General features: G+C 35.7%; 2 protein-coding genes across 4 annotated transcripts in view; both read left to right on the top strand.

Annotated features, from left to right (window-relative positions):
- Positions 1-2104: 2104 nt before the first annotated feature.
- On the top strand, positions 2105-6156 carry LOC115975555 (protein WVD2-like 4). Of its 2 annotated transcripts, none has more exons than XM_031096380.1 (8): positions 2105-3213; positions 3323-3356; positions 3454-3546; positions 3639-3758; positions 4081-4179; positions 5057-5116; positions 5209-5303; positions 5799-6156. In XM_031096380.1, exons 1-8 carry the CDS (start codon positions 2279-2281, stop codon positions 5911-5913), a joined length of 1551 nt encoding a protein of 516 aa, XP_030952240.1. In that variant the 5' UTR covers positions 2105-2278; the 3' UTR covers positions 5914-6156. The 2 variants fall into 2 exon arrangements, with proteins under 2 accessions (XP_030952240.1, XP_030952239.1); XM_031096379.1 differs by having other exon boundaries at positions 2109-3213; positions 3311-3356.
- A 3990-nt stretch (positions 6157-10146) lies between these two features.
- Positions 10147-14612, top strand: part of LOC115975553 (DNA mismatch repair protein MLH1) — a 52997-nt gene continuing 48531 nt past the window's right edge. Inside the window, exons 1-3 of one of the 2 annotated variants that reach the window (XM_031096375.1) lie at positions 10147-10690; positions 11173-11245; positions 11621-11755. In XM_031096375.1, the coding sequence (XP_030952235.1) occupies positions 10263-10690; positions 11173-11245; positions 11621-11755 (636 nt within the window). In that variant the 5' untranslated portion in view covers positions 10147-10262. The remainder of the gene's footprint in view (positions 10691-11172; positions 11246-11620; positions 11756-14612) is intronic. The other variant, XM_031096376.1, reaches the window with a different exon arrangement.

Below are 14612 nucleotides of genomic sequence, written 5' to 3'. Positions count from 1 at the left end.
GTGGTGGTGTTGGGTTCGATTAGGGATGGATTTACAGTGGAGGTGGTTGTGGGTTCCAATCTGAGGTGGATTTACAATGCTTGTGGGTTCCAATGTGGTGATTGGTTTGTTGTGGATCTTTTGGATTTGAGTTTTATTGATGTGGGGTTGGTTGGGTTTTGTGGTCGGAGGTGGTTGTTGGATTTTATGGCCGGTGGTGGTGGGTTCCAATATGGGGTGGATTTACAGTGGGGGTGGTTTTGGGTTCTGATGTGGTAGTGAGTTTTCTATGTGTTGAAGGATTTGGGTTTTGTTGTTATGGATTTGGCTGAGTTTTGGTATTAGTAGTAAAATTGGGTTGTGGCTGATCTGAGGTTAGAGAGAGATGGTCAGATGACGTCAGGTTCACTGGATTTGAATGGTCAACTGGTGAAGTACATTCGAAATGAATGGTCATTTGGTTCTTCACCTAAAAAAAATTTTACTGATGGTCATTCGGGTTCATTGGATTCCCCCACCTCCTTTGTCTCTCAAAATAAATTTCGATGGTGCGGTGTTTATGGATTTGGGTGAAGTTGGATTGGGTTTTGTAGTCTGCAACCATTTGGGGGTGGTGACAACATCTCTATTGGAAAAAGTGAGGCTGCCTTCTTCTTTAGATGACGTCAAAGAAATGGCTATTATCAAAGCAATTTCCTTTGCTATTGATCTTAATCTACCCTCTATTATTATCGAGGGAGTTTCAGAGGTGGTTGTCACATTTTTACGAAGCAAAGATGAATCCCTCTCCTCTTTTGGTCATTTGATCACCTCAGTAAAACAATCTTTAGATGTCTTTCATAGTGTTACTTTTTCTCACACCCGTAAATCAGAGAATTTTGTAACTCATAACCTAGCTAAACATGTAAGACATGTTAGTAGTTTTTTTGTGTGAATGAAGGATGTTCCTCCACACCTTCATCATGTTCTTCTAGCCGACTATGGCTGAATTTTTTAATGAAATTTCGAGGTCTTTCTTCTAAAAAAAATAAAATAATTAATAGGAAGGTAGACCACTCAAAGAGAGATAATCACTTATAATAAATACTATATATGATATTAGATACTACTTTCTAGTGAAATAATTGCGAGCTTAATTAAAAGGAGAAAAGAGGTAAATTCCACTTACATACCCTGAAGTTTGAGTTAATGTCAACTAGGTCTAAAACATTTTAAAATTGACCAATTTATACGATATTAGTTTCTCTCTCTTCTTTTTGTGACTCTCTCCTCTTACGTTCCTCTTCTCTCTTCTCTCTTCTCTCTTCACCCATTCCTCTCTCTCTCTCTCTCTCTCTCTCTCTCTCTCTCTCTCTCACCTCAGATCAGCCACAACTATTGCCACATCCAACTTAAAACCCAATTTTACCACCCAAATCTAAAAAGCCCATAGCAAACCCACCACCACCACTCCACTGCAAATCCACCCCATATCAGAACCCACCATTATCACTGACCACAAAACCCAGCCAAACCCACAACAACAAAATCCAAAAAACCCATAACAAACCCACCACCACATTGGAACCCTCAACCACCCCACTACAAATCCACTCCGATCGAAACCCACCACTGCCCCCATCGCAAATCCAACCTAGATCAAACCCACCACCACCACCACTAAAAACAACCACCAGCCAAAAAAAAAAACCTCAACTCCACAACATACCCACCACATCACTGTAGTTGCTTGAGAGAAGAAAGTGACAATCAAAGGGTGAGTCAAAGAGAAGAGAGTGGGTTGGGTTAGAGAGAGAGAGAGATGTTTGAGAAAGAAAAAGAGAAATGAGTAACTGAGGCTAAAGAATTTGGGATTAAGTTGTCTTTAGGAACCAAATTGGTTAATTTTGAAATGTCTTGAAACTAGTTAGTATTAACCCAAACTTTAGGGTATGTTGTGAAATCTTAAAAAAAAAAAAAAAAAAAAAAAAAAACGGCAACTAGCCTAGCAAAAACCGTTGTTAATCGGATTCAATCACCACGGCAATCGGACCATCCTAATCACCGTATCCAACGGTCAAAACCCAAACCAAAATTCAAATCCTAATCCACACCCAAACCCTACCAAAACAAAAACTAGCCGTTACGAGAGCGTCCCTGTCATCTAAATGTAATACAAATCCTTTATACCATCATTCATTGTTTTCATCAATTTCAAAAGATCAAACACACAAAGCCCCTCCTCTCTCCATCTCTCTTTCCCTTTTTCACATTAAAGGATTAGAATACCCAAAACCCAGTTCTTTTACGGCATTTTCCAATGGATTTGATCGGCAAGAACGCCGGAGCCGTGACCCCAGTGAAAGACCCACGTGGGTCTCGGTCCAAGATTCAAGAAAATCATAAGCCTTCTGAGAATTTGAACCCCAATATCTCCCATTCAAGCCCTGTTCTAAAACCGACGAGTTCCCCAGTAATCAAATCCGCAAAGGCGCAGAAATCGGTTTCAAAGAACCCTAATCCGATGCCAGCGTACTCACCCCGGAATAAGATCCGTGATCGAAAGTTTGTGGTGGCGAAGAAGAATCTAAAGAAAGAGAATTTGGGGTCGAGGGTTGAGTGCAAGTGCAAAGAGATGGTTGGTGGTGGTAATGGTAATGCCAAGAAGTGTTTGTGTGTGGCCTATGAGAATTTGAGGGCGTCCCAGGAAGAGTTTTTCAAGAATCGAAGCGAAGAGGCCAGGAAATCCGATCAGTTGAAGGGTTACGATAGAGCTGAATGTGAACTTGAAGAGGAAATAGAGAAGGGTTTGATGCTACAAGACCAGAAAATTGATGATGATATCAAGTATGAAGGGAAGGTGGAAGAAAGTGATAGATCTGCGGTAAATGAGTCCTCAGATAGAGATAGTCAAATGGGTAGTTCAACAATTAAGAGAAGGAGGAACAAGTTGTTGGAAGAGGCAAGGAGTAGTGTGCCTGAATCTGGGTCTGGGAGAGTGCAGCATTTGGTGAAGGCCTTTGAGAAGCTTCTTTCAATACCTAGTTCAAAGGATTCCAATGATGAGAAGGAAGCAGAAGAGAACGAAAAGAAGGCAATAAAATGGGCTTTACCGGGATTGCAGGCTCCTAAGGTTCCAGAGACACAGGTTTCTTCTTCTTCTTTCAGTCCATCAGAGTTGTTCTTGACATCGGAGAATCTTGGTCTGGATTCGAGGATTTCGGTTTCATCTTCATGGGATAGTAGCCAGGGAAGGTGGGTAGCAATAGCTTGATTTATTCTAGTTAGCATTAGTTTTGATACTTTTCAAATTATTTGATTCGGTTTGCTTTTGTATCTTTTTTTGTTTAAGTATTTCAAGCAGGACTTCTAACGGGGGTCGAAGGAGCCGAAGAAATGTAAGATTTAGTAACTATGTTAAGTACTATTGGAGATGAAGGTAAATGTTTCATTAACTAGTCGACTCTTATTCTTATGTTCGTTTTTGTGTTTCAGAGCTCTGAATCTTATACTACAATGGGTGGAAGGAGATGGAAGAAGAAGCAGCTCAAGGTTACCAGCCAAAAACCGTTCAAGCTACGGACAGAGGTGAGTATAATGAAAGTCAATTGATTATGAACACTGCACCTTAACTTGCATTAGATCTGCCTTTTAACTTTCGTTATTGAATCTCGTTGTAGCAAAGGGGAAGACATAAGGAAGAAGAATTTATGAAAAAATTACAAGAAATAGTGGTAGAGGAGGAGAGGCAGCGGATTCCAGTTGCACAAGGTCTCCCATGGACAACAGATGAACCAGAGGTGAGGCCATTTTCGGAACAAGTTAATAGGTTATCTTGGACTTCTTAATTTTAACTTTAGCATTATAAGGACTGAAAGTAGCTTTCAAACCAACGATTTAAATCACATGAAAAAACAAAATGAAACATTTTGATTTTTGAGTTTGCTTTTAACTTTAAGTGCTCTCATAATAGTTCATGTACTTTATTGCTATGTTAATTGGAAAATTACTTTATAGGTTAATGCCTTTTTTAGCATATTTTCAGTCCAGGGAGTTTCAGAAATTAAGTATTGGTTGTTTGTGCTGAGGCTTTATTTGCATCTTTGGTGCTTGTTATCTCAGTGCTTGATAAAACCTCCAGTGAAGGAGATTACAAGGCCTATAGACCTAAAGCTTCACAGTGATCTACGAGCAGTAGAACGTGCTGAGTTTGACCATCAGGTGCTTTTCTAATTATTCCAATGGATTATGCCTTCCTTTAATTCATTAGAATGTACTGCAATGAACCTTCACCCCCCCCCCCCCAACCCCTTTTTCTTTTTTTTAGAACTCATGAAGTTAACACCTAACATTCTACTTTGGGGCCTAACAGAGATTTTATTATGGCATGACCCTTTTTGGATAGTGTGACTCTTGACGAGTCATTAGCAAGCTGATCATGTCTGATAAGACTTATTGTTATTAATAAGTTGCTTTGGGCATAATTGGGCAATATAAGCGTAAATGGCTAATTGTCATAAAACATAAAAACAATGCCATTTCTTATGGTGGTTAACTTGTATTTGTGGGTGTTCTTGTTGTCCTGAATATACTGAACTTGATTTTGTAAGATAAAATTTAGAGAGCAGCAGAAGAAAATAAATAACAAACATACCTTCAGCCATAGTTGTTTAAGTGTTTAGAGAAAAAGAAGACTTACTATATGATAGTGTATCTATAAAAGGTGTCTTCTAGTCTATGTCCTTTACCTCACATATTTCCTTTTGATGGAGATATGCTATATATATATAGGCTAGACTAGGGACCCTTTTAAATTAAGATTTGTTCCATAACCCTCCTTCTATCAAGGAGTTTAAAACTTGTAACTTCAAGTTGTTTATTAACCAAAGGGGTTATACTTATACCAATTGAGAGTTACCTAGAAATTGTTATTCACCATAATGTTTTTCACAAATAAAATCCTTAGGACTTGAGTTTTCATTTATCACTTAAATTTGGGCAAACATAAAGTCTTTTTAAAATCTTACAAATTTATCAAGAGACTTCAAAATCGAATTAACTTTCAATTTGTATGCTTGTTGTTTGTGTGCATATCTAGGTAGCAGAGAAGATGAGCCTGATTGATCAATACAAGATGGAAAGAGAGAGACAGCAGAAGGTATGCTAGATGAAGAGGATGATTTTGTAGCTAATGTCACAAAGTAGTATCTGTTTCATCTAATTGTGCATGTTGGTATATTACTCTTGCAGTTGGCAGAAGAGGAAGAAATAAGAAGGTTGAGAAAGGAACTCGTTCCAAAAGCACAACCTATGCCCTATTTTGACAGGCCTTTCATTCCCAGAAGGTAAAAGTTGTATCTGGTTTAAAAAACAGGATTTCATGCTAGCTTGTTTTTATGTTTGGTAATATACAGTAGTTATACACTTTGAAAAGTCATATCCTTATTAATACATGAGTTGCAGGTTCATACATAGAAGCTTAACCAACAATATGTTTGTTATGATAGGTTATGACCCATTTCAGTTTTTGTATGCAACTTGAGTCAATTATAGCTTGTAATGGTAGTTGGTCAGAAGTCCACAATGAAAGAACACCGTTTCTGAACAGACTAGCCTTTCAAGTCTATTGATATCTGCTCACCCAGGACCATCATGCAACATAGTTTTATCTATCATTATATAGCCTTTATATTGGAGTTAATTTGTATTTTATTCATTGATTAGGTCAGACCGCTAATAACAAACTCTCAGGTTGAATGTGCTAAAAATTTTCGGGTCATGAATTCCTTCTTCCTGGCAATTAATATAAATTACTCACATTGTTGTTTCATTTGTTTAAGGTCAATGAAGCATCCAACTGTACCTAGAGAACCAAATTTCCACATACCTCAACATAAGAAGATCAAGTGCTGCCTGTCATGGGATGACATCAGTAGCTACGCTTACCAACTTTGAAGTACAAGGAAAAAAAAAACCTGAGTATCATCATGCTGTTGTCACCAATTACTGAATGATCATTTTTTTTGGCGGGGGGGGGGATCTCTCTCTGATGTTTTTTGCTTAAGTTTGGATATGAAGCAACCAATTTAGTTGCAAGCTTGGGGGAATATGACTTTGCGTAACCATCAGTCTGCAAGTTGAAAGAAATATTGAAAGTCGGAAAATCCAATAAAATAAAAACCTTATAGTTTTATATAACTATGACAAAGTAAATTTTTTTATTTTAACATTCCAATTTAAGCTCCACGTGCCAATTTATTGTTGTTAAATTTTGCCTTAACAACAATAAATATGATGCCAATACAGACTATGAATTGGCATCGTAGTTGATAAAAGATTCTGTTATTCAGAATCTTGGAAGGGATTAGCTGAATTCAAGAATCTTGGGGGATTTAGAGAATAGGAAGGTTTAACAAAGTATCATCATGCTGTTATTGCTTGAGATCCCTCATACAATCCAGTCACTCACTAATAACAGAACAACAGAATACAAGGCATTATCGTAATATGAAGCCACATGACTAACAATTGACGCAATTAAGCAATACAATAGCACAAGCAACACAGCGGCACGAAACTTCTTATCACTATAATATCTATAGTCTGTCTTCGTGTTTGTGTGCGCGCGCGTGTCAAGACCTAAAACTCAACCATTTGAATCTATAGACTTGGCTAATCTTAAAATCTTATCAATCTCATAAAGCAACTAAACTTGCATTGATTAGATCTATAGGTATATCACAACCCAAAATACATAGATTACCTCTTAGTGGATTTTGTGAAACTACATTATGTAGTCAATTAACCCTTACCGTCATCACAGTAAGGGTACACTTAAAGTTAATGTGACTAATAAAATAATAATAATAAAAATTAATTGACATTAAAAATGTCACATCAACATTTTGATCCAAATAAAAAAATTTTATCTTAATTAATCAATTTTAAAAAAAGAAAAAAAATTGAACTAAAAAAAATCAATTTAAAATTTGTTTTCTCGTTCACGCTATCAAAATCATGATCTCATAAACAAAATCAAAATTTAGAGAGACCTATATGCAAATTTCGGCATCATGGACATGATTCCAAAACTCATCAAACCCATAGTCCCGCTGTTAATCTTAAGAAGAATAGCAAGAAATTTGTCAAAATCACATAAATAATTAAATAAATAAAAACCAACCCATTCAACCATCGTGAGAATTTCGGCATACCCATAGCAAATCATCATAACAAAGCAAGAATCAAAGTAACAAAACAAGAGGAAGATGCAATGGTACGTAAAGAATAGAATCCTTACATACGGTGGCTATCTACCGGGCAAACCTCAAATACTTGAATGATAAGATAGGGTTATTTTGAGGAATTCCAAACATGCTAATTGTTAAGCACTAAAAATATATTTATTTTTGATAAACATTAAAGGAAGGGCTAGTTACAATTTACCCACCTATTATTTGGTCGAAATTTAAGTTTTCTGCCTATAATTTAAGATTTGACACTTCACCCACTCAAGGTTAGCACGGCTAGGGTTTAGAGTTTCATGGTTTTAGGGTTTTGGGTTTTTTTTTTTTTTTGGGGGGGGGGGTTGGTTTGGCTTTAGGGTTGAGGGTTAGGGTTGAGGGTTTAAAGGTTTAAGGGTTTCTTTTCTTTTAGGGTTTAAGGTTTAGGGGTTTTAGGATTTAAGGAAAGATTGTAGAAAAATACTATGTTCACAATATTTCACAACAAATCTTACATGGTAAGTTGTTATTGGTTGTTATAGGTGGGCAAAAAAGTAATGTAAGTTGTGGATTCAAATTATAACCAATAACAACTCATCACTTATGATTTTCATAAACCTTTTAATTATGGCCTAATTTAGGTGTCTTTCCATTGAATGAATGAATTATTTAAGCTTCCAAAGCAAGAACAGAGGAAATATCAACAACGCCCCCCCCCCCCAAAAAAAAGGGAGGGTAAATCCAAAGACCTCATTTTATTTCATTTAGGCCAAAATGCATAATTCACCCTCTAAGTTTCACAATTTTTTATTTCAGTCCTGTAAGTTTGCATTTTATCATTTCAGTCATCTAAGTTTCAATCTTTCTCAATTCAATCCTCTGTTAACATTCTGTCCATATTTACCGTTAATCATATTTAATTACTTATTTCTTAAATAAATAAATAAACGTTAATAAAAAAAAAAAAAAAACCTACAAATTAAAATTACCCCACCCATGTCGTTCTTCACCACTTTTGAAGAACATGAAATAAACCCCAAAAGAAAAAGAAAAGAAGAAGAAGAAGAAACCTATAGAGAGAAGAAGAAACCTATAGAGAGAAGTAGAGGGGCTTAAGAATGAAGGGTGATGATGCTCGAAAATTAGTAAGCTGGAATTCTTTAGACTACGGTGATGGCTTTAGGACTTGAAAGGAAAGAAAAGACTGTTAAGGGTGACCGGTGTAACCCGGCCAAGGACCCTCCAACAATTAAGTCAATTTTTTCTCTAGAGCACAAGGATGGGAAATTGTGAATAGTTGAACTTACCTCGGGTGAATGAGACTTGCTCCTTTTATAGAGAGTTAGGAGTGAGTCTACTTGTTCGGTTCCACCACCATCATGGGTAGTGTGTGTGTGGTTAATGGAGAAAATGGGATACGTGGAGCGAATTATGGGGAATCCTCTCCACGTTTTAGGAGTAGTTTAACATGGTCTGATTATGTGGAACCTTTTGGAAAATGTCTCTTAGAATTTTCTATGTGTCGTCTGGTCGTCTATGCCCTTGTGTCATGGACGACTATTCTGAGATTGGATGTTCTTGCTATCCATGGACGGGTACTATTCATGCACGCGATATCGTTGTTGGGTTTCTCTCCTCTCAAAGCTTTCTGGACGTGGTCTGGTCATGGACGACTACCTTGGACGAATGGACTTTAATTTTATCCCTATCAAAGGGTTTTAGGAGAGAAAGGGATCTGATAATTAGAAGGAGAGGAAGAACTAAAAACTCGTATAAATCTACACTCATTTGCAGATCTTGTTTAAAATAAGAGGATTTTTTTTTTCTGGGTTATTTGTTTCAGTTATTTTAGAAAAGTGGATTTCATGTTTTTAAGGTTAATTTTGTGTTTGGTTTGTCTCTGATCTTGTTTTGGACTAAGTTGGATTTTTGTTTCTAAGATTTTTGAAGCACTCATCTGCGGTTTATAATGTATGCTGCAGAGAGAGAATTCTGAGTAGCTTCATCTTTTGAATACAAAGTCATCCAGCTTCAGCAATTCTATCTACATTTTTATCCTCCTTTGTATCCTTAAATTGTTTTCTTATATGTTGGTTGTTAAGCTTAGTGTGATTTTTCCAAACTCATCTATATCCTTGACACTATTTGCTTCGGCATAAAATATTTTCCAGAAGTTGTTCTGAAATGATTGGTGCGACTGAAAATTGTTTGTGAACAGAATGTTTTCATGATCAATGGAAATAGAACCCAACTTTTTTCAATTGTGAGAACACATTGAACACACTTTTTTATCTCTTGTTCTTCAAACGTGAGGGAGTGACGACGTGGGTGGTTTTTTTTTTTTTAATTGAAGAAATAAGTAATTAAATAAAAATTAAATATGGTTAATAACATATATGGGTGAAATGTTAATAGAGGACTGAATCGAGGAGGATTAAACTTAGATGGTTGAAAGCCAAAGGCTTTGTAGCTAAATTGACACCTCCTTATGTACAAAATGCTTGGGAGGTTTAGGGGAGAAAGGGTTCGAATTGCGGGATTAGTAGCATATTGTAATTATCTCTAAAAAAAAAAAAAAACTTAGATGGCTGAAATAACATAGTCAAACTTACACTACCGAAATAAAAAGTGGTAAAACTTAATATTGTATTTTAGCCTTTGTATACATTTGTATGTTACACACATCACCAAACACAGGGCACACGAGATAAATAAAATTTAAGAGATGTTAGATATATGCACTTAAAAACAATAAATAATGTGAAAATACATCACCAAACATGTGCCTTGTTATTTGAAAATATATGTGAAAATCCGTTTTAGTAAAAAAATGTGTAATGGGGTTTAAAAACTTAAAATACGTGTTGAGTCGCCATACCAAACAGGTCTTAATATTTTGGTTCAATCTTCCCTCATTTTTGCGGGAAAAAAAACAAAAAAAAAACTCAAATCCAAACATTTTTTTTTAATAAATGAACGGCCATGATGGAAACAATAAATAATGGTTAAGAAATCATCGGCTATCGGGGAATCACTCTGGTCTGGTGTAGTTTCTCAGTCTGAAGTAGCATCGCATCACTGATGGAATTCGAAACCCATTGCGACACTAAGGCTGTGGCTGAGGCTGAAGTACCAAAAGAGCCTCCGAAAATCCACCGCCTGGAAGAGTCGGTGGTGAACCGAATCGCGGCGGGAGAGGTGATTCAGCGGCCAGTATCGGCCGTGAAGGAACTGGTGGAGAACAGCCTCGACGCCCACTCCTCCTCCATAAACGTCGTCGTCAAGGACGGTGGCCTCAAACTTATCCAAGTCTCCGATGACGGCCACGGAATCCGATACGATGACTTGGCGATCCTATGCGAAAGGCACACGACGTCAAAGCTTTCTACATTCGAGGATTTACAATCGATAAAATCAATGGGTTTCAGAGGAGAGGCTCTGGCTAGTATGACTTATGTCGCTCATGTTACTGTCTCCACCATTACCAAAGGTCAGCTCCATGGTTACAGGTATTACTACTAAATGAGAACGAGAATTTTACGCAATACAAGCTTGCTTTTATTTTTGGGTTGTGATTAATAATGAAAATAATTATCAATGCCAAAGGGGTTGTGGTCTAGGTCTAGCTCTAAATTATGCAAAAACCCCGAAAGTTATAACTTTGTTTCAATGTCGCTTGGATTTGGAGTTTGTTTTGGTGTTAAGTTTGACTAGTAATTTAGTATTGAAATACCAATTTACCTCTCTTCATCTATTGCTTTTGCTTTTGAGATTGGAGAGATGGAAAAATTGGTCTTTCACTTTCAATGCCAAATTATGTCAGAATTAACACCAAAACAGACTGTTCGGTTGGGTTGGGTTGGGTGGAAAAAAGTGTAATATTCCTCCCAAAAAAATATTATTCATGGACCATGTTTTTTTCTTTTCTTCTGAGCTTGTTAGCAACTGGCTGGAGTATGAATTAATTTCAATTTTTGATTATATTGTTCAGGGTATCTTATAGGGATGGTGTCATGGAGCATGAGCCAAAGCCGTGTGCTGCTGTAAAAGGAACTCAGATAATGGTATGAAGCATACATTTGTATGGAGGTTTCCCTGAGCCTCGGTAATTTAAAGTTGAAAAGTTAATATGAAATGGGAATAAAGCTCCAGAAAATAAGTAGTCATTCTTGGAATTATTTGCAGAAACTTTGTGTTACACATACTATTATTCATGATTTTGGTATTTATTGAACTATCCTGAATGTATTAGATACTTATTATATTACTTTGTGATTATATAATTACATCAGATGAAATTGAACTTCATTTTGCTAACTAGGACCGATTGAAAAGTTCATTAGTTATTTGTAATTTTTTCAATGTCCTCATGCAATAAACTAGCAATTCCTTTTTTTTTTTTGTCCTCCACAAGTTTTGATTCCTGTCTGTGTTGTCAGGTTGAGAATCTATTTTACAACATGACTGCTCGGAGGAAGACACTACAAAATTCTGCTAATGATTTTTCAAATATTGAAGACTTGCTAAAGCGGTTTTCCATTCATCACATCAATGTGAATTTCTCATTACGAAAGGTCGGTTGATTGACTAATGAAATTTGTCATTTTATGAAATTGTTAAAATACATAATTATTTAATTTCTAAAAAAGGCTGTTAAAGTTCAAGTATGCACACCCACACACACACATGTATATGTATATATGTACATAACAAGTCTAAAACTAACAATTTAAACACACAAGATTGCATTCCACCTGTAGATTTTGGGTATGTAGCTAAAAAATGGAGGCTCTTACTCTTCCTACCGAAACTAGGAAATATAGTAACTCAACTCCAATTTTCCTAGGCTCAAATTCTTGAGCTTCTACATAACCATGGATGCAGCCAAGGGCAGCCAAGGGTTGCTGGAATCAATCTAAAACAGATTATGAGAAGATAAAAGAGGTTGAAATGACATGAGCCCTAAATGGGATATAGTATTCTTAATCAGCAATAGACTGCCTTACATTAGCTGTAGACCTGGTTTTTATAGTTCTATATTCTCCTAATAAATACTTACTAGTTTCAAGATTCTCTAGATACAACTAACTCAATAAATACCTACTAGTCAAAAGTCAGATCAGACTTGTCAACTAACTTAAATTCAGCACAAACTTAAAATAAAGGCTAAAATGCAAATTGCACTCTCTAAGTTTTTTAGTCTACTTATAAAAAAAAAAAAAAAAAAATCATTTAAGTCCTCTAACTTTACTTTTGTTCAATTGAGTCCTTCAAGTTTCAAATTTAGTCAATTTAGTCCTTTCATCCAATTTTGTTAAAAATTTAGAGAACTCAATTGAACAAAAGTAAAGTTAGAAGACTGAAATGAATTTCAGTCATACTTAGAGGGTGCATTTTGCATTTTAGCCTAAAATAAAAGACTTAATAACATAACAGACCACTAAATAAAAAGTAAATAGTAAACTACCCAGAAATATTGAAGAGCCATTTTAAGCATGAAATTTAAATCATAGCTGCTGGCTGCATCAATTATCCACAAACAATACGACAACACAACAATTCAACAATCAATCAAAAAGAGTTATGAAAACAAAAATGTTGCTGAATGTTTTTCAAAAAAATGTATATTAAAGAATATTCGATTTGGCTATTTAAATATAAAGATGGAGCAAAGAAAAGAAAGATGAAAGGAAATGGAGAGAAGGGACTAGGGAGAGGGGTGCCTATTATCCCAAGAGTTGATTAATTATTAATTTGTTATGGATCCAATTTTATTTTGTCATAAACATAAAATTCTATCATCCAATTTTTTGAACCAGTGTCCATATGGTTCCAATTTGATTTTGTATTATGGATCATAAAATTGTAGTAGGATTGAGACTGTAGTTGATCTCTCGATCTTGTTTGGGATCCTAATGCATCCTTTAAAATATTTTAGCTTTGCACTTAGATAATAATAATATATATTTTTTTTTGATAAGTAGTGTAATTTTATTATTAATGAAAAATGCTTTGTGTTCTTGATGATGAATACAAAGAGTCATAAAAATTACAAAAATATCAAATGGAAAATCTAAGAGAAACTTGGTACTCTAAAATGGAAGAACAATATGTTAAACCCCAAACTTGGGGCCAATGAAAAAGAGTGCAAACAAGTAATGGTATTGATTGATTCAAAGAGCTCTCAGAATTCTCAAATATATGCCAACTTCACTCCTTCCATACAATCCACATCAAACAAGTTGACACCAGATTCCAAACATATGAGCTGTGCTTCCCAAACCAATTTCTCCATCCAAATAATAAAGGTGCAACAGACCCTGGCATGACCTAATGAATCTCATATGTCTAAAACACCTCTACCCACAAAGCATAAGCAGCATAAAAAATATCAGATAATAAATTAGATAATTTATTTATTTATAAATAAAATGATGTTAACTAACATAATACATTCTAGATCTTACAAATTTTACCATTGACCATGAAGGAACATTTCCTAGCCAACCATCATAGTAATGATTGTTTGATCAATTTATTTATTTATTTTATGAGTAACAAAATATATATATATATATATATATATTAGAAAAAGGAGTCACCCAAGTATACAGGAAATATACTGGGGTGAAACAATCAATTACAAAAATTGCATTAATCTAATAAGTCAACAATAGAAAGGAAAGATTGATTCCTCAAGGCAGTCAGCTAGTCCAATAAGGTACGGAAAGAAGAATAACTTGAGATTAGGCATAGAATGCTCGGTATCTTCAAAACTTATGCTATTCCTTTCCCTCCAAATGCACCACATCAAACAATGTGGGATAATCATCCAAATGTGATTAATTATGGTTTTACTTCAACTAGGCGTAGTGATATTAATAGGGAGCAAGCTCTTTTTGTTCCTAAATGAACTTGAAGATGCTTTCCTGGAATGTCAGAGGATTGAATGAGGTTGAGAAGAGGCTTTAGATTCGTAATTTGTTGCGTGCATGGAGGCCTGATATTGTATGTTTGCAGGAGACTAAACTTGAATGGATTACTAGAGGAAATGTCAGAAGTATATGGAGCTATCCATATCTAGACTGGTTGTACTTGGGTTTAGAAGGTGCTTCTGGAGGTATTGTCTTGATGTGGGATCGAAGGGCAGTGGAAAAGGTGGAGGAAGTAGTAGGGTGTTTTTCTGTTTCATGCAGATTTAAAAATGTAGGCGATCAATTTGAGTGGGCTTTTACAGGTTTATATGGGCCAAATTTGAACAAGGGGTGTAGGAAAATGTGGGAGGAGCTGACAGGGTTGATTAGTTGGTGGGATGTGCCATGGTGTCTAGGAGGTGACTTTAATATAATTTGCTTCCCATCGGAAAGATTAGGGGCTACAACTTGTACTCGGGCTATGTATGGATTAGATAGGTTTTTATCTCTCTTCATG

Source organism: Quercus lobata, chromosome 2 (genome assembly GCF_001633185.2).
Source record: "Quercus lobata isolate SW786 chromosome 2, ValleyOak3.0 Primary Assembly, whole genome shotgun sequence".
Lineage (NCBI taxonomy): Eukaryota > Viridiplantae > Streptophyta > Magnoliopsida > Fagales > Fagaceae > Quercus > Quercus lobata.
The sequence above is the reverse complement of the archived record's forward strand: the minus strand, read 5'-3'. Positions and strand labels throughout refer to the sequence as shown.